This window comes from Orcinus orca, chromosome 12, assembly GCF_937001465.1.
Source record: "Orcinus orca chromosome 12, mOrcOrc1.1, whole genome shotgun sequence".
Taxonomy (NCBI): Eukaryota; Metazoa; Chordata; class Mammalia; order Artiodactyla; family Delphinidae; genus Orcinus; species Orcinus orca.
Window position 1 is genome coordinate 66,454,663 of NC_064570.1, and position 21,386 is coordinate 66,476,048.

The 21,386-nt window shown below is 40.1% G+C and overlaps 1 protein-coding gene across 3 annotated transcripts in view; it reads right to left on the bottom strand.

Moving 5' to 3' along the window:
- Nucleotides 1–21,386, bottom strand: part of ANKRD6 (ankyrin repeat domain 6) — a 256,275-nt gene that overhangs the window by 63,815 nt on the left and 171,074 nt on the right. For all 3 annotated transcript variants that reach the window (XM_033418817.2, XM_004264818.3, XM_049695476.1), the window contains one exon: nucleotides 20,898–21,050. In XM_033418817.2, the coding sequence (XP_033274708.1) occupies nucleotides 20,898–21,050 (153 nt within the window). The remainder of the gene's footprint in view (nucleotides 1–20,897; nucleotides 21,051–21,386) is intronic.

A 21,386-nucleotide genomic window follows, 5' to 3' on the forward strand; every position in this document is an offset into this window, starting at 1 on the left:
AGAATAAAATATCTAGGAATAAACCTACCTAAGGAGACAAAAGACCTGTATGCAGAAAATTATAAGACACTGGTGAAAGACATTAAAGATGATACAAATAGATGGAGAGATACACCATGTTCCTGGATTGGAAGAATCAACATTGTGAAAATGACTCTACTACCCAAAGCAATCTACAGATCCAGTGCAATCCCTAGCAAACTACCACCGGCATTTTTCACAGAACTAGAACAAAAAATCTCACAATTTGTATGGAAACACAAAAGACCCCGAATAGCCAAAGCAACCTGGAGAACGAAAAACGGAGCTGGAGGAGTCAGGCTCCCTGACTTCAGACTATACTACAAAGCTACAGTAATCAAGACAGTATGGTACTGGCACAAAACCAGAAATATAGATCAAAGGAACAGCATAGAAAGCCCAGTGATAAACCCACGCACATATGGTCACCTTACCTTTGATAAAGGAGGCAGGAATGTACAGTGGAGAAAGGACAGCCTCTTCAATAAATGGTGCTGGGAAAACTGGACAGGTACATGTAAAAGTATGAGATTAGATCGCTCCCTAACACCATACACAAAAATAAGCTCAAAATGGATTAAAGACCTACATGTAAGGCCAGAAACTATCAAACTCCTAGAGGAAACCATAGGCAGAACACTCTATGACATCAATCACAGCAAGATCCCTTCTGACCCACCTACTAGAGAAATGGAAATAAAAACAAAAATAAACAAATGGGGCCTAATGAAACTTCAAAGCTTTTGCACAGCAAAGGAAACCATAAACAAGACCAAAAGACAACCCTCAGAATGGGAGCAAGTATTTTCACATGAAGCAACGGACAGAGGATTCATCTCCAAAATTTACAAGCAGCTCATGCAGCTCAATAACAAAAAAACAAACGACCCAATCCAAAAATGGGCAGAAGACCTAAATAGACATTTCTCCAAAGAAGATATACAGACTGCCAACAAACACATGAAAGAATGCTCAACATCATTAATCAGTAGAGAAATGCAACTCAAAACTACAATGAGGTATCATCTCACACCAGTCAGAAGGGCCATCATCCAAAAATCTAGAAACAATAAATGCTGGAGAGGGTGTGCAGAAAAGGGAACCCTCTTGCACTACTGCTGGGAATGTGAATCGGTACAGCCACTATGGAGAACAGTATGGAGGTTCCTTAAAAAACTACAAATAGAACTACCATATGACCCAGCAATCCCACTACTGGGCATATACCCTGAGAAAACCATAATTCAAAAAGAGTCATGTACCAAAATGTTCATCGCAGCTCTATTTACAATAGCCCGGAGATGGAAACGACCTAAGTGTCCATCATCGCATGAATGGATAAAGAAGATGTGGCACATATATACAATGGAATAGTACTCAGCCATAAAAAGAAACGAAATTGAGCTATTTGTAATGAGGTGGATGGACCTAGAGTCTGTCACACAGAGTGAAGTTAAGTCAGAAAGAGAAAGACAAATGCCATATGCTAACACATATGTAGGGAATTTAAGAGGAAAAAAATGTCATAGAGAACCTAGGGGCAAGATAGGAATAAAGACAGACCTACTAGAGAACGGACTTGAGGATATGGGGAGGGGGAAGAGTAAGCTGTGACAAAGTGACAGAGTGGCATGGACATATATACACCACCAAACGTAAAATAGACAGCTAGTGGGAAGCAGCCGCGTAGCACAGGGAGATCAGCTCGGGGCTTTGTGACCACCTAGAGGGTTGGGATAGGGAGGGTGGGAGGGAGGGAGACGCAAGAGGGAAGAGATATGGGAACATACGTGTATGTATAACTGATTCACTTTGTTATAAAGCAGAAACTAACACACCATTATAAAGCAATCATACTCCAATAAAGAGGTAAAAAAAAAAAAAACGGAAAAAGGAGAAGTAACAACTGATATTGCAGAAATACACACAGGATCACGAGGGATTACAAGCACCTCTATGCCAATAAAATGGACAACCTGGAAGAAATGGACAAATTCTTAGAAATGCACAACCTGCCAAGAGTGAATCAGGGAGAAATGGAAAATATGAACAGCCCGATCACAAGCACTGAAATTGAAACTGTGATTAAAAATCTTCCTAACAAACAAAAGCCCAGGACCAGATGGCTTCACAGGCAAATTCTATCAAACATTTAGGGAAGAGTTAACACCTATCCTTCTCAAACTCTTCCAAAATATAGCAGAGGGAGGAACACTCCCAAACTCATTCTACGAGGCCACCATCACCCTGATACCAAAACCAGACAAAGATGTCACAAAGCAAGAAAACTACAGGCCAATATCACTGATAAACATAGATGCAAAACTCCTCAACAAACTACTAGCAAACAGAATCCAGCAGCACATTAAAAGGATCATACACCATGATCCAGGGGGGTTTATTCCAGGAATGCAAGGATTCTTCAACATACGCAAATCAATCAATGTGATACACCACACTAACAACCTCAAGGAGAAAAGCCATATGCTCACGTCAACAGATGCAGAGAAAGCTTTCGACAAAATTCAACACCCATTTATGATAAAAACCCTGCAGAAGGTAGGCACAGAGGGAACTTTCCTCAACATAATAAAGGCCATGTATGACAAAACCACAGCCAACATCGTCCTCAGTGGTGAAAAACTGAAACCATTTCCACTAAGATCAGGAGCAAGTAAAGGTTGCCCACTCTCGCCACTCTTATTCAACATAGTCTTGGAAGTTCTAGCCACAGCAATCAGAGGAGAATTAAAAGGAATACAAATCGGAAAAGAAGAAGTAAAGCTGTCACTGTTTGCACATGACATCATACTATACATAGAGAATCCTAAAGATGCTCCCAGAAGACTACTAGAGCTAATCAATGAATTTGGTAAAGTAGCAGGATACAAAATTAATGCACAGAAATCTCTGGCATTCCTATACACTGATGATGAAAAACCTGAAAGTGAAATCAAGAAAACACTCCCGTTTACCACTGCAACAAAAAGAATAAAATATCTAGGAATAAACCTACCTAAGGAGACAAAAGACCTGTATGCAGAAAATTATAAGACACTGGTGAAAGACATTAAAGATGATACAAATAGATGGAGAGATACACCATGTTCCTGGATTGGAAGAATCAACATTGTGAAAATGACTCTACTACCCAAAGCAATCTACAGATCCAGTGCAATCCCTAGCAAACTACCACCGGCATTTTTCACAGAACTAGAACAAAAAATCTCACAATTTGTATGGAAACACAAAAGACCCCGAATAGCCAAAGCAACCTGGAGAACGAAAAACGGAGCTGGAGGAGTCAGGCTCCCTGACTTCAGACTATACTACAAAGCTACAGTAATCAAGACAGTATGGTACTGGCACAGAACCAGAAATATAGATCAAAGGAACAGCATAGAAAGCCCAGTGATAAACCCACGCACATATGGTCACCTTACCTTTGATAAAGGAGGCAGGAATGTACAGTGGAGAAAGGACAGCCTCTTCAATAAATGGTGCTGGGAAAACTGGACAGGTACATGTAAAAGTATGAGATTAGATCGCTCCCTAACACCATACACAAAAATAAGCTCAAAATGGATTAAAGACCTACATGTAAGGCCAGAAACTATCAAACTCCTAGAGGAAACCATAGGCAGAACACTCTATGACATCAATCACAGCAAGATCCCTTCTGACCCACCTACTAGAGAAATGGAAATAAAAACAAAAATAAACAAATGGGGCCTAATGAAACTTCAAAGCTTTTGCACAGCAAAGGAAACCATAAACAAGACCAAAAGACAACCCTCAGAATGGGAGCAAGTATTTTCACATGAAGCAACGGACAGAGGATTCATCTCCAAAATTTACAAGCAGCTCATGCAGCTCAATAACAAAAAAACAAACGACCCAATCCAAAAATGGGCAGAAGACCTAAATAGACATTTCTCCAAAGAAGATATACAGACTGCCAACAAACACATGAAAGAATGCTCAACATCATTAATCAGTAGAGAAATGCAACTCAAAACTACAATGAGGTATCATCTCACACCAGTCAGAAGGGCCATCATCCAAAAATCTAGAAACAATAAATGCTGGAGAGGGTGTGCAGAAAAGGGAACCCTCTTGCACTACTGCTGGGAATGTGAATCGGTACAGCCACTATGGAGAACAGTATGGAGGTTCCTTAAAAAACTACAAATAGAACTACCATATGACCCAGCAATCCCACTACTGGGCATATACCCTGAGAAAACCATAATTCAAAAAGAGTCATGTACCAAAATGTTCATCGCAGCTCTATTTACAATAGCCCGGAGATGGAAACGACCTAAGTGTCCATCATCGCATGAATGGATAAAGAAGATGTGGCACATATATACAATGGAATAGTACTCAGCCATAAAAAGAAACGAAATTGAGCTATTTGTAATGAGGTGGATGGACCTAGAGTCTGTCACACAGAGTGAAGTTAAGTCAGAAAGAGAAAGACAAATGCCATATGGTAACACATATGTAGGGAATTTAAGAGGAAAAAAATGTCATAGAGAACCTAGGGGCAAGATAGGAATAAAGACAGACCTACTAGAGAACGGACTTGAGGATATGGGGAGGGGGAAGAGTAAGCTGTGACAAAGTGACAGAGTGGCATGGACATATATACACCACCAAACGTAAAATAGAGAGCTAGTGGGAAGCAGCCGCGTAGCACAGGGAGATCAGCTCGGGGCTTTGTGACCACCTAGAGGGTTGGGATAGGGAGGGTGGGAGGGAGGGAGACGCAAGAGGGAAGAGATATGGGAACATACGTGTATGTATAACTGATTCACTTTGTTATAAAGCAGAAACTAACACACCATTATAAAGCAATCATACTCCAATAAAGAGGTAAAAAAAAAAAAAACGGAAAAAGGAGAAGTAACAACTGATATTGCAGAAATACACACAGGATCACGAGGGATTACAAGCACCTCTATGCCAATAAAATGGACAACCTGGAAGAAATGGACAAATTCTTAGAAATGCACAACCTGCCAAGAGTGAATCAGGGAGAAATGGAAAATATGAACAGCCCGATCACAAGCACTGAAATTGAAACTGTGATTAAAAATCTTCCTAACAAACAAAAGCCCAGGACCAGATGGCTTCACAGGCAAATTCTATCAAACATTTAGGGAAGAGTTAACACCTATCCTTCTCAAACTCTTCCAAAATATAGCAGAGGGAGGAACACTCCCAAACTCATTCTACGAGGCCACCATCACCCTGATACCAAAACCAGACAAAGATGTCACAAAGCAAGAAAACTACAGGCCAATATCACTGATAAACATAGATGCAAAACTCCTCAACAAACTACTAGCAAACAGAATCCAGCAGCACATTAAAAGGATCATACACCATGATCCAGGGGGGTTTATTCCAGGAATGCAAGGATTCTTCAACATACGCAAATCAATCAATGTGATACACCACACTAACAACCTCAAGGAGAAAAGCCATATGCTCACGTCAACAGATGCAGAGAAAGCTTTCGACAAAATTCAACACCCATTTATGATAAAAACCCTGCAGAAGGTAGGCACAGAGGGAACTTTCCTCAACATAATAAAGGCCATGTATGACAAAACCACAGCCAACATCGTCCTCAGTGGTGAAAAACTGAAACCATTTCCACTAAGATCAGGAGCAAGTAAAGGTTGCCCACTCTCGCCACTCTTATTCAACATAGTCTTGGAAGTTCTAGCCACAGCAATCAGAGGAGAATTAAAAGGAATACAAATCGGAAAAGAAGAAGTAAAGCTGTCACTGTTTGCACATGACATCATACTATACATAGAGAATCCTAAAGATGCTCCCAGAAGACTACTAGAGCTAATCAATGAATTTGGTAAAGTAGCAGGATACAAAATTAATGCACAGAAATCTCTGGCATTCCTATACACTGATGATGAAAAACCTGAAAGTGAAATCAAGAAAACACTCCCGTTTACCACTGCAACAAAAAGAATAAAATATCTAGGAATAAACCTACCTAAGGAGACAAAAGACCTGTATGCAGAAAATTATAAGACACTGGTGAAAGACATTAAAGATGATACAAATAGATGGAGAGATACACCATGTTCCTGGATTGGAAGAATCAACATTGTGAAAATGACTCTACTACCCAAAGCAATCTACAGATCCAGTGCAATCCCTAGCAAACTACCACCGGCATTTTTCACAGAACTAGAACAAAAAATCTCACAATTTGTATGGAAACACAAAAGACCCCGAATAGCCAAAGCAACCTGGAGAACGAAAAACGGAGCTGGAGGAGTCAGGCTCCCTGACTTCAGACTATACTACAAAGCTACAGTAATCAAGACAGTATGGTACTGGCACAGAACCAGAAATATAGATCAAAGGAACAGCATAGAAAGCCCAGTGATAAACCCACGCACATATGGTCACCTTACCTTTGATAAAGGAGGCAGGAATGTACAGTGGAGAAAGGACAGCCTCTTCAATAAATGGTGCTGGGAAAACTGGACAGGTACATGTAAAAGTATGAGATTAGATCGCTCCCTAACACCATACACAAAAATAAGCTCAAAATGGATTAAAGACCTACATGTAAGGCCAGAAACTATCAAACTCCTAGAGGAAACCATAGGCAGAACACTCTATGACATCAATCACAGCAAGATCCCTTCTGACCCACCTACTAGAGAAATGGAAATAAAAACAAAAATAAACAAATGGGGCCTAATGAAACTTCAAAGCTTTTGCACAGCAAAGGAAACCATAAACAAGACCAAAAGACAACCCTCAGAATGGGAGCAAGTATTTTCACATGAAGCAACGGACAGAGGATTCATCTCCAAAATTTACAAGCAGCTCATGCAGCTCAATAACAAAAAAACAAACGACCCAATCCAAAAATGGGCAGAAGACCTAAATAGACATTTCTCCAAAGAAGATATACAGACTGCCAACAAACACATGAAAGAATGCTCAACATCATTAATCAGTAGAGAAATGCAACTCAAAACTACAATGAGGTATCATCTCACACCAGTCAGAAGGGCCATCATCCAAAAATCTAGAAACAATAAATGCTGGAGAGGGTGTGCAGAAAAGGGAACCCTCTTGCACTACTGCTGGGAATGTGAATCGGTACAGCCACTATGGAGAACAGTATGGAGGTTCCTTAAAAAACTACAAATAGAACTACCATATGACCCAGCAATCCCACTACTGGGCATATACCCTGAGAAAACCATAATTCAAAAAGAGTCATGTACCAAAATGTTCATCGCAGCTCTATTTACAATAGCCCGGAGATGGAAACGACCTAAGTGTCCATCATCGCATGAATGGATAAAGAAGATGTGGCACATATATACAATGGAATAGTACTCAGCCATAAAAAGAAACGAAATTGAGCTATTTGTAATGAGGTGGATGGACCTAGAGTCTGTCACACAGAGTGAAGTTAAGTCAGAAAGAGAAAGACAAATGCCATATGCTAACACATATGTAGGGAATTTAAGAGGAAAAAAATGTCATAGAGAACCTAGGGGCAAGATAGGAATAAAGACAGACCTACTAGAGAACGGACTTGAGGATATGGGGAGGGGGAAGAGTAAGCTGTGACAAAGTGACAGAGTGGCATGGACATATATACACCACCAAACGTAAAATAGACAGCTAGTGGGAAGCAGCCGCGTAGCACAGGGAGATCAGCTCGGGGCTTTGTGACCACCTAGAGGGTTGGGATAGGGAGGGTGGGAGGGAGGGAGACGCAAGAGGGAAGAGATATGGGAACATACGTGTATGTATAACTGATTCACTTTGTTATAAAGCAGAAACTAACACACCATTATAAAGCAATCATACTCCAATAAAGAGGTAAAAAAAAAAAAAACGGAAAAAGGAGAAGTAACAACTGATATTGCAGAAATACACACAGGATCACGAGGGATTACAAGCACCTCTATGCCAATAAAATGGACAACCTGGAAGAAATGGACAAATTCTTAGAAATGCACAACCTGCCAAGAGTGAATCAGGGAGAAATGGAAAATATGAACAGCCCGATCACAAGCACTGAAATTGAAACTGTGATTAAAAATCTTCCTAACAAACAAAAGCCCAGGACCAGATGGCTTCACAGGCAAATTCTATCAAACATTTAGGGAAGAGTTAACACCTATCCTTCTCAAACTCTTCCAAAATATAGCAGAGGGAGGAACACTCCCAAACTCATTCTACGAGGCCACCATCACCCTGATACCAAAACCAGACAAAGATGTCACAAAGCAAGAAAACTACAGGCCAATATCACTGATAAACATAGATGCAAAACTCCTCAACAAACTACTAGCAAACAGAATCCAGCAGCACATTAAAAGGATCATACACCATGATCCAGGGGGGTTTATTCCAGGAATGCAAGGATTCTTCAACATACGCAAATCAATCAATGTGATACACCACACTAACAACCTCAAGGAGAAAAGCCATATGCTCACGTCAACAGATGCAGAGAAAGCTTTCGACAAAATTCAACACCCATTTATGATAAAAACCCTGCAGAAGGTAGGCACAGAGGGAACTTTCCTCAACATAATAAAGGCCATGTATGACAAAACCACAGCCAACATCGTCCTCAGTGGTGAAAAACTGAAACCATTTCCACTAAGATCAGGAGCAAGTAAAGGTTGCCCACTCTCGCCACTCTTATTCAACATAGTCTTGGAAGTTCTAGCCACAGCAATCAGAGGAGAATTAAAAGGAATACAAATCGGAAAAGAAGAAGTAAAGCTGTCACTGTTTGCACATGACATCATACTATACATAGAGAATCCTAAAGATGCTCCCAGAAGACTACTAGAGCTAATCAATGAATTTGGTAAAGTAGCAGGATACAAAATTAATGCACAGAAATCTCTGGCATTCCTATACACTGATGATGAAAAACCTGAAAGTGAAATCAAGAAAACACTCCCGTTTACCACTGCAACAAAAAGAATAAAATATCTAGGAATAAACCTACCTAAGGAGACAAAAGACCTGTATGCAGAAAATTATAAGACACTGGTGAAAGACATTAAAGATGATACAAATAGATGGAGAGATACACCATGTTCCTGGATTGGAAGAATCAACATTGTGAAAATGACTCTACTACCCAAAGCAATCTACAGATCCAGTGCAATCCCTAGCAAACTACCACCGGCATTTTTCACAGAACTAGAACAAAAAATCTCACAATTTGTATGGAAACACAAAAGACCCCGAATAGCCAAAGCAACCTGGAGAACGAAAAACGGAGCTGGAGGAGTCAGGCTCCCTGACTTCAGACTATACTACAAAGCTACAGTAATCAAGACAGTATGGTACTGGCACAAAACCAGAAATATAGATCAAAGGAACAGCATAGAAAGCCCAGTGATAAACCCACGCACATATGGTCACCTTACCTTTGATAAAGGAGGCAGGAATGTACAGTGGAGAAAGGACAGCCTCTTCAATAAATGGTGCTGGGAAAACTGGACAGGTACATGTAAAAGTATGAGATTAGATCGCTCCCTAACACCATACACAAAAATAAGCTCAAAATGGATTAAAGACCTACATGTAAGGCCAGAAACTATCAAACTCCTAGAGGAAACCATAGGCAGAACACTCTATGACATCAATCACAGCAAGATCCCTTCTGACCCACCTACTAGAGAAATGGAAATAAAAACAAAAATAAACAAATGGGGCCTAATGAAACTTCAAAGCTTTTGCACAGCAAAGGAAACCATAAACAAGACCAAAAGACAACCCTCAGAATGGGAGCAAGTATTTTCACATGAAGCAACGGACAGAGGATTCATCTCCAAAATTTACAAGCAGCTCATGCAGCTCAATAACAAAAAAACAAACGACCCAATCCAAAAATGGGCAGAAGACCTAAATAGACATTTCTCCAAAGAAGATATACAGACTGCCAACAAACACATGAAAGAATGCTCAACATCATTAATCAGTAGAGAAATGCAACTCAAAACTACAATGAGGTATCATCTCACACCAGTCAGAAGGGCCATCATCCAAAAATCTAGAAACAATAAATGCTGGAGAGGGTGTGCAGAAAAGGGAACCCTCTTGCACTACTGCTGGGAATGTGAATCGGTACAGCCACTATGGAGAACAGTATGGAGGTTCCTTAAAAAACTACAAATAGAACTACCATATGACCCAGCAATCCCACTACTGGGCATATACCCTGAGAAAACCATAATTCAAAAAGAGTCATGTACCAAAATGTTCATCGCAGCTCTATTTACAATAGCCCGGAGATGGAAACGACCTAAGTGTCCATCATCGCATGAATGGATAAAGAAGATGTGGCACATATATACAATGGAATAGTACTCAGCCATAAAAAGAAACGAAATTGAGCTATTTGTAATGAGGTGGATGGACCTAGAGTCTGTCACACAGAGTGAAGTTAAGTCAGAAAGAGAAAGACAAATGCCATATGCTAACACATATGTAGGGAATTTAAGAGGAAAAAAATGTCATAGAGAACCTAGGGGCAAGATAGGAATAAAGACAGACCTACTAGAGAACGGACTTGAGGATATGGGGAGGGGGAAGAGTAAGCTGTGACAAAGTGACAGAGTGGCATGGACATATATACACCACCAAACGTAAAATAGACAGCTAGTGGGAAGCAGCCGCGTAGCACAGGGAGATCAGCTCGGGGCTTTGTGACCACCTAGAGGGTTGGGATAGGGAGGGTGGGAGGGAGGGAGACGCAAGAGGGAAGAGATATGGGAACATACGTGTATGTATAACTGATTCACTTTGTTATAAAGCAGAAACTAACACACCATTATAAAGCAATCATACTCCAATAAAGAGGTAAAAAAAAAAAAACGGAAAAAGGAGAAGTAACAACTGATATTGCAGAAATACACACAGGATCACGAGGGATTACAAGCACCTCTATGCCAATAAAATGGACAACCTGGAAGAAATGGACAAATTCTTAGAAATGCACAACCTGCCAAGAGTGAATCAGGGAGAAATGGAAAATATGAACAGCCCGATCACAAGCACTGAAATTGAAACTGTGATTAAAAATCTTCCTAACAAACAAAAGCCCAGGACCAGATGGCTTCACAGGCAAATTCTATCAAACATTTAGGGAAGAGTTAACACCTATCCTTCTCAAACTCTTCCAAAATATAGCAGAGGGAGGAACACTCCCAAACTCATTCTACGAGGCCACCATCACCCTGATACCAAAACCAGACAAAGATGTCACAAAGCAAGAAAACTACAGGCCAATATCACTGATAAACATAGATGCAAAACTCCTCAACAAACTACTAGCAAACAGAATCCAGCAGCACATTAAAAGGATCATACACCATGATCCAGGGGGGTTTATTCCAGGAATGCAAGGATTCTTCAACATACGCAAATCAATCAATGTGATACACCACACTAACAACCTCAAGGAGAAAAGCCATATGCTCACGTCAACAGATGCAGAGAAAGCTTTCGACAAAATTCAACACCCATTTATGATAAAAACCCTGCAGAAGGTAGGCACAGAGGGAACTTTCCTCAACATAATAAAGGCCATGTATGACAAAACCACAGCCAACATCGTCCTCAGTGGTGAAAAACTGAAACCATTTCCACTAAGATCAGGAGCAAGTAAAGGTTGCCCACTCTCGCCACTCTTATTCAACATAGTCTTGGAAGTTCTAGCCACAGCAATCAGAGGAGAATTAAAAGGAATACAAATCGGAAAAGAAGAAGTAAAGCTGTCACTGTTTGCACATGACATCATACTATACATAGAGAATCCTAAAGATGCTCCCAGAAGACTACTAGAGCTAATCAATGAATTTGGTAAAGTAGCAGGATACAAAATTAATGCACAGAAATCTCTGGCATTCCTATACACTGATGATGAAAAACCTGAAAGTGAAATCAAGAAAACACTCCCGTTTACCACTGCAACAAAAAGAATAAAATATCTAGGAATAAACCTACCTAAGGAGACAAAAGACCTGTATGCAGAAAATTATAAGACACTGGTGAAAGACATTAAAGATGATACAAATAGATGGAGAGATACACCATGTTCCTGGATTGGAAGAATCAACATTGTGAAAATGACTCTACTACCCAAAGCAATCTACAGATCCAGTGCAATCCCTAGCAAACTACCACCGGCATTTTTCACAGAACTAGAACAAAAAATCTCACAATTTGTATGGAAACACAAAAGACCCCGAATAGCCAAAGCAACCTGGAGAACGAAAAACGGAGCTGGAGGAGTCAGGCTCCCTGACTTCAGACTATACTACAAAGCTACAGTATGGTACTGGCACAAAACCAGAAATACAGATCAAAGGAACAGCATAGAAAGCCCAGAGATAAACCCACGCACATATGGTCACCTTACCTTTGATAAAGGAGGCAGGAATGTACAGTGGAGAAAGGACAGCCTCTTCAATAAATGGTGCTGGGAAAACTGGACAGGTACATGTAAAAGTATGAGATTAGATCGCTCCCTAACACCATACACAAAAATAAGCTCAAAATGGATTAAAGACCTACATGTAAGGCCAGAAACTATCAAACTCCTAGAGGAAACCATAGGCAGAACACTCTATGACATCAATCACAGCAAGATCCCTTCTGACCCACCTACTAGAGAAATGGAAATAAAAACAAAAATAAACAAATGGGGCCTAATGAAACTTCAAAGCTTTTGCACAGCAAAGGAAACCATAAACAAGACCAAAAGACAACCCTCAGAATGGGAGCAAGTATTTTCACATGAAGCAACGGACAGAGGATTCATCTCCAAAATTTACAAGCAGCTCATGCAGCTCAATAACAAAAAAACAAACGACCCAATCCAAAAATGGGCAGAAGACCTAAATAGACATTTCTCCAAAGAAGATATACAGACTGCCAACAAACACATGAAAGAATGCTCAACATCATTAATCAGTAGAGAAATGCAACTCAAAACTACAATGAGGTATCATCTCACACCAGTCAGAAGGGCCATCATCCAAAAATCTAGAAACAATAAATGCTGGAGAGGGTGTGGAGAAAAGGGAACCCTCTTGCACTGTTGGTGGGTATGTAAATTGATACAGCCACTATGGAGAACAGTATGGAGGTTTCCCAAAAAACAAAATATAGGGCTTCCATGGTGGCGCAATGGTTGAGAGTCCGCCTGCCAATGACGGGGACACAGGTTCGTGCCCCGGTCCGGGAGGATCCCACATGCCACGTAGCGGCTGGGCGTGTAAGCCATGGCTGCTGCACCTGCGTGTACGGAGCATGTGCTCCCCAATGGGAGAGGCTACAACAGTGAAAGGCCCGCGTACCGCAGAAAAAAAAAAAATAGAATTACCGTATGACCCAGCAATCCCTCTACTGGGGATATACCCTGAGAAAACCGTAATTCAAAAAGAGTGTTGTACTAAAATGTTCTTTGCAGCTCTATTTACAACAGCCCAGAGATGGAAACAACCTAAGTGTCCATCATCCGATGAATGGATAAAGAAGATGTGGCACATATATAGAATGGAATATTACTCAGCCATAAAAAGAAACGAAATTGAGTTATTTGTAGTGAGGTGGATGGACCTAGAGTCTGTCATACAGCGTGAAGTCAGAAAGAGAAAAACAAATACTGTATGGTAACACGTATATATGGAATCTAAGAGAAAAAAAAAAAGGTCATGAAGTACCTAGGGGTAAGATGGAATGAAGACACAGACGTACTAAAGAATGGACTTGAGGATATGGGGCGGGGGAAAGGTAAGCTGTGACAAGGTTAGAGAGTGACATAGACATATATACACTACCAAATATAAAATAGATTGTTAGTGGGAAGCAGCCACATAGCACATGATCAGCTCGGTGGTTTGTGACCACCTATAGGGGTGGCATAGTGAGGGTGGCAGGGAGGGAGATGCAAGAGGAAAGAGATATAGTAATATATGTATAACTGATTCACTTTGTTATAAAGCAGAAACTAACACACAATTGTAAGGCAATAATACTCCAATAAAGTTGTTTAAAAAGAAAAAGAAATAATCTGCCTGCCAATTCAGGGCACACGGGTTCGAGCCCTGGTCCGGAAGATCCCACATGCCGCGGAGCTACTAAGCCTGTGCTCTAGAGCCCATGCTCCGCAACAAAGAATAACCCCTGCTCGCCACAACTAGAGAAAGCTTGCGTGCAGCAATGAAGACACAGCCAAAAATAAAAAATAGTAAAAAAAAAAAAGAAGAAAAACATTTTCGGAGAAATGAGAAAATCTGAATATGGATGGATATTATGCAATTAGTGTTAATTTTCTCAGAAATGAAAATGGTACTGTGTTAGGAAGGACAAAACCCTCATTCTTAGTCAATGTGCTGTGGAGTACTTAGAGTGAGGGGTCAGGACCGTCTATGGCTAAATCTCAAACAGTTCAGCAAGAGAACAAAAAGTGTGTGAGAGACAAAGCAAACGTGGCAACATAGTAACGACTGGTTGAACCTAGGTGAAGAGTGAACAAGCAATCATTTCAACTTTTCTGTATGTATGCTAACTTTCAAAATAAAGGTGGAAAAATAAAACAAGACAGACATCATTATATTACTTTAGTGAGCAGTGGGAAACGGGTGTAAAGCACACAGATATAAAAAGACTGGAAGAAAATAAACCCAAATATTAATAGTGCTTTCTCATCATAATGGGCTCATAGGTGATTTTATTTTCCTTCGTAGTTTTCATATTTTTTAAAAATGCTCCATAATGGGTATATGTTATTTTTATAATCAGAAGCAATTTAAACATGCTCCTAAAAAATGTTAAGTCAATGCCTTTAAAGGAATCACACATCATCTGGAAGATGGTGGAGTAGAAGGACTTGCTCGCACTCCCCCTTGCAAGAGCACCAGAATCACAACTAACTGCTGAACAATCATCAACAGGAAAACACTGGCACTTACCAAAAAGATACCCCACATCCAAAGACAAAGGAGAAGCAACAATGAGACAGTAGGAGGGGCACAATCACAATAAAATCAAATCCTATAACTGCTGGGTGGGTGACTCACTAACTGGAGAACACTTAGACCACAGAAGTCCACTCACTGGAGTGAAGGTTCTGAGCCCCACGTCAGGCTTCCCAACCTGGGGGTCTGGCAATGGGAGGAGGAATTCCTAGAGAATCACACTTTGAAAGCTAGTGGGGTTTAACTGCAGGACTCTGAAAAGACTGGGGGGAAACAGAGACTCCACTCTTGCAGGGCACACACAAAGTAGTGTGTGCATCAGGACCCAGGGTAAGGAGCAGTGACCACATAGGAGACTAAACCAGACCTAACCTGCTAGTGTTGGAAGGTGTCCTGCAGAGGTGGGGGGTAGCTGTGGCTCACTACAGGGACAAGGACACTGGCAGCAGAAGTTCTGGGAAGTACTCCTTGGCGTGAGCCCTTCCAGAGTCCGCCATTAGCCCCACCAAAGAGCCCGGGTAGGCTCCAGTGTTGGGTTGCCTCAGGCCAAACAACCAACAGGAAGGGAACCCAAACCTACTCATCAGCAGACAAGTGGATTAAAGTTTTACTGAGCTCTGCCCATCAGAGTAACACCCAGCTCTACCCACCACCAGTCCCTCCCATCAGGAAACTTGCACAAGCCTCTTAGATAGCCTCATCCACCAGAGGGCAGACAGAAGCAAGAAGAACTACAATTCTGCAGCCTGTGAAACAAAAACCACATTCATAGAAAGACAGACAAGATGAAGAGTTAGGGCTATGTATCAGATGAAGGAACAAGATAAAACCCCAGAAAAACACATAAATGAAGTGGAGATAGGCAACCTTCCAGAAAAAGAAATCAGAATAATTATAAGGAAGATGATCCAGGACCTCGGAAAAAGAATGGAGGCAAAGATTGAGAAGATACAAGAAATGTTTAACAGAGATGAACAATACAATAACTGAAATGAAAAATAAACGAGAAGGAATCAATAACAGAAGAACTGAGGCAGAAGAACAAATAAGTGACCTGGAAGACAGAATGCTGGAATTCACTGCTGAACAGAATAAAGAAAAAAGAATGAAAAGAAATGAAGACAGCCTAAGGGACCTCTGGGACCACATTAAACACATCAACATTCACATTATAGAGGTCCCAGAAGGAGAAGAGACAGAGAGAAAGGACCCCAGAAAACATCTGAAGAGATTATAGTCAAAAACTTCCCTAACGTGGGAAAGGAAATAGCCACCCAAGTCCGGGAAGCACAGAGAGTCCCATACAGGATAAACCCAAGGAGAAACATGCCGAGACACATAGTAATCCAACTGGCAAAAATTAAAGACAAAGAAAAATTACTGAAAGCAGCAAAGGAAAAATGACAAATAACATACAAGGGAAGTCCCATAAGGTTAACAGCTGATTTCTCAGCAGAAACTCTACAAGCCTGAATGGAGTGGCATGACATATTTAAAGTGATGAAAAGGAAAAAACTACAACCAAGATTACTCTATCCAGAAAGCATCTCATTCAGATTCAACGGAAAAATCAAAAGTGTTACACACAAGCAAAAGCTAAAAGAATTCAGCACCACCAAACCAGCTCTACAACAAATGCTAAAGGAATTTCTCTAAGTGGGAAACACAAGAGAAGAAAAGGACCTACAAAAACAAACCCAAAACAATTAAGAAAATGGTCATAGGAACATACATAGCAATAATTACCTTAAACGTGAATGGATTAAATGCCCCAACCAAAAGACACAGGCTCGCTGAATGGATACGAAAACAAGACCCATATATGTGCTGTCTACAAAAGACCCCCTCAGACCTAGGGACACATACAGACTGAAAGCGAGGGGATGGAAAAAGATATTCCATGGATATGGAAATCAAAAGAAAGCTGGAGTAGCAATACTTATGACAGATAAAATAAACTTTAAAATAAAGAATGTTACAAGAGACAAGGAAGGACACTACATAATGAGCAAGGGATCAATCCAAGAAGAAGATATAACAGTTACAAATATATATGCACCAAACATAGGAGCACCTCGATACAGAAGGCAACTGCTAAGAGCTATAAAAGAGGAAATCAACAGTAACACAATAATAGTGGGGGACTTTAACACCTCACTTACACCAATGGACAGATCATCCAAACAGAAACTTAATAAGGAAACACAAGCTTTAAATGACACAAGAGACCAGATAGATTTAATTGATATTTATAGGACATTCCATCCAAAGACAGCAGATTACACTTTCTTCTCAAGTGCGTATGGAATATTCTCCAGGATAGATCTCATCTAGGGTCACAAATCAAGCCTCAGTAAATTTAAGAAAACTGAAATCATATCAAGCATCTTTTCTGATCACAACGTTCTGAGATTAGTATCAATTACAGGGACAAAAACATAAAAAACACAAACACATGGATGCTAAACAATATGTTACTAAATAACCAACGGATCACTGAAGAAATCAAAGAGGAAATAAAAAAATACCTAGAGACAAATGACAATGAGAACACGATGATCCAAAACCTATGGGATGCAGCAAAAGCAGTTTTAAGAGGGAAGTTTATAGCAATACAAGCCTACCTCAAAAAACAAGAAAAATCTCAAATAAACAATCTAACCTTACACCTAAAGGAACTAGAGAAAGAAGAACAAACAAAACCCAAAGTTAGCAGAAGGAAAGAAATCATAAAGATCAGATCAGAAATAAATGAAACAGAAACAAAGAAAACAATAGCAAAGATCAATAAAACTAAAAGCTGGTTCTTTGAGAAGATGAACATAATTGATAATCCATTAGCCAGACTCATCAAGAAAAAGGAGAGGACTCAAATCAATAAAATTAGAAATGAAAAAGGAGCAGTTACAACAGACACCACACAAATACAAAGCATCCTAAGAGACTACTACAAGCAACTCTATGCCAATAAAATGGACAACCTGGAAGAAAAGGACAAATTCTTAGAAAGACAAACCTTCCAAGACTAAACCAGGAAGAAATAGAAAATATGAACAGACCAATTACATGAAATTTAAACTGTGAGTAAAAATCTTTCAACAAACAAAAGTCCAGGTCCAGATGCCTTCACAGGCAAATTCTATCACAAATTTAAAGGAGAGCTAAAAGCACCCATCCTTCTCAAACTCTTCCAAATATTTGCAGAGGAAGAAACACTCTCAAACTCATTCTACGAAGCCACCATCACCCTGATACCAAAACCAGACAAAAATACTACAAAAAAAAAATTACAGACCAATATCACTGATGAATATAGATGCAAAAATCCTCAACAAAACACTAGCAAACAGAATCCAACAACCCATTAAAAGGATCATACACCATGATCAAGTGGAATTTATCCCAGGGATGCAAGGATTCTCCAATATATGCAAATCAATCAATGTGATACACCACATTAAAAAACTGAAGAAGAAAAACCATAAGATCATCTCAATAGATGCAGAAAAAGCTTTTGACAAAATTCAACACCCATTTATGATAAAAACTCTACAGAAAGTGGGCATAGAGGGAACCTACCTCAACATAACAAAGGCCATATACGACAAACCCACAGCAAACATCATTCTCAATGGTGAAAAACTGAAAGCATTTCCTCCCAGATCAGGAACAAGACAAGGATGTCCACTCTCACCACTATTACTGAACATAGTTTTGGAAGTCCTAGCCACAGCAATCAGAGAAAAAAAAGAAATAAAAGGAATCCAAATTGGAAAAGAAGTAAAGTTGTCACTGTTTGCAGATGACATGATACTATACGTAGAGAATCCTAAAGATGCCACTAGAAAACTACTAGAGCTAATCAATGAATTTGGTAAAGTTGCAGGATACAAAATTAATGCACAGAAATCTCTGGCATTTCTATACACTAATGATGAAAAATCTGAAAAAGAAATTAAGGAAACACTCCCATTTACCACTGCAACAAAAAGAATAGAATACCTAGGAATAAACCTATCTAGGGAGAAAAAAGACCTGTATGCAGAAAACTACAAGACACTGATGAAAGGAATTAAAGATGATACAAACAGATGGAGAGATATACCATGTTCTTGGATTGGAAGAATCAATATTATGAAAATGACTAAATTACCCAAAGCAATCTACAGACTCAATGCAATCCCTATCAAATTACCAATGGCATTTTTTACAGAACTAGAACAAAAAAAACTTCAAATTTGTATGGAGACACAAAACACCCCGAATAGCCAAAGCATTCTCGAGGGAAAGAAACGGAGCTGGAGGAATCAGACTCCCTGACTTCAGACTATACTACAAAGATACAGTAATCAAGACAATGTGGTACTGGCACAAAAACAGAAATATAGATCAATGGAACAGGATAGAAAGCCCTAAGATAAACCCATGCACCTATGGTCAACTAATCTATGATGAGGGAGGCAAGGATATACAATGGAAAAAAGACAGTCTCTTCAATAAGTGGTGCTGGGAAAACTGGACAGCTACATGTAAAAGAATGGAATTAGAACACTCCCTAACACCATACACAAAAATAAACTCAAAATGGATTAAAGACCTAAATGTAAGGTCAGATACTATAAAATTCTTAGAGGAAAACATAGGCAGAACACTCTATGACATAAATCACTGCAAGATCCTTTTTGATCCACCTCCTAGAATAATGGAAATAATAAAAATAAACAAATGGGACCTAATGAAACTTAAAAGCTTTTGCACAGCAAAGGAAACTACAAACAAGATGAAAAGACAACCCTCAGAGTGGGAGAAAATATTTGCAAACAAAACAACAATGGATTAATCTCCAAAATATACAAGCAGCTCATACAGCTCAATATCAAAAAAACAAACAACCCAATCCAAAAATGGGCAGAAGACCTAAATAGACATTTCTCCAAAGAAGACATACAGATGGCCAACAAACACATGAAAGGATGCTCAACATCACTAATCATTAGAGAAATGCAAATCCAAACTACAATGAGGTATCACCTCACACCGGTCAGAATGGCCATCATCAAAAAATCTACAAACAATAAATTCTGGAGAGGGTGTGGAGAAAAGGGAACCCTCTTGCACTACTGCTGGGAATGTGAATCGGTACAGCCACTATGGAGAACAGTATGGAGGTTCCTTAAAAAACTGAAAATAGAATTACCATATGACCCAGCAATCCCACTACTGGACATATACCCAGAGAAAACCATAATGCAAGAAGACACATGAACCCCAATGTTCATTGCAGCACTGTTTATAACAGCCAGGACATGGATGCAACCTAGATGACCATCGACAGACGAACGGATAAAGAAGATGTGCATATATACAATGGAATATTACTCAGCCATAAAAAGGAATGAAATTGGGTCATTTGTAGCGATGTGGATGGATCTAGAGACTATCATACAGAGTGAAGTAGATCAGAAAGAAAAACAAATATCGTATATTAACGCATGTATGTGGAACGTAGAAAAATGGTACAGATGAACCAGTTTGCTGGGCAGAAATAGAGACAGATGTAGAGAAAAAAACGTATGGACACAAAGGGGGGAAAGCGGCAGGAGGGTGGGGTCGTGGTGGGATGAATTGGGAGATTGGGATTGACGTGTATACACTAGTATGTATAAAATAGGTAACTAATAAGAACCAGCTGTATAAAGAAATAAAATTAGGAAAAAAAAAGAAATCATAGGTCTCTTTCCCTGACAGCCTGCCCGACATGCTCAGGGCAGAGTCTGCAGAACAGAAAGGTGTGCTGAGGTCTGATTTCATTTTCTGCCAGGACACCACGCCATTGGAAGGATGGCAACCGCTTACTTGGTGCTGGGTCTTATTCTCCATGTGCCCCAGCTTCGTGTTCATCTTATCCTGAACCGACACCAGCTCTGCTTTGATCTCCTCCACAGTTGCCTCCAACTGATTCTCCAGCTTGTTGATCAGGGGTTCACATCGACAGCCATTTATTGGGGCCTAAGAGGGAAGCCAAAAAGGAATCAATCCAAGTCGTTCGTTCCTTCTGAGAATATGTGTCTGTCAGTACACCAGGGGACCACACGTGATGGAGGAGACTCATCCCTGTGGTAACTTTGGACTGACAGGCCAAGCCTTGGCTCCGTAGACGTTAAAGAAGATTCAGAGAGTGTAACATACGGTCCCAGTCCTCAAGCTGCTTTTATCTACTATCCGGCCTCAAGATTATCTATGCAGTACCTAAGGATGGTGCAGAGAGCTTTGTAACATCCCTGTGCTCTCCAGGCCTACGTGGCAGGAGGGTACTGCATAGTTTAGGTGGAGAGGGCCAGCTGG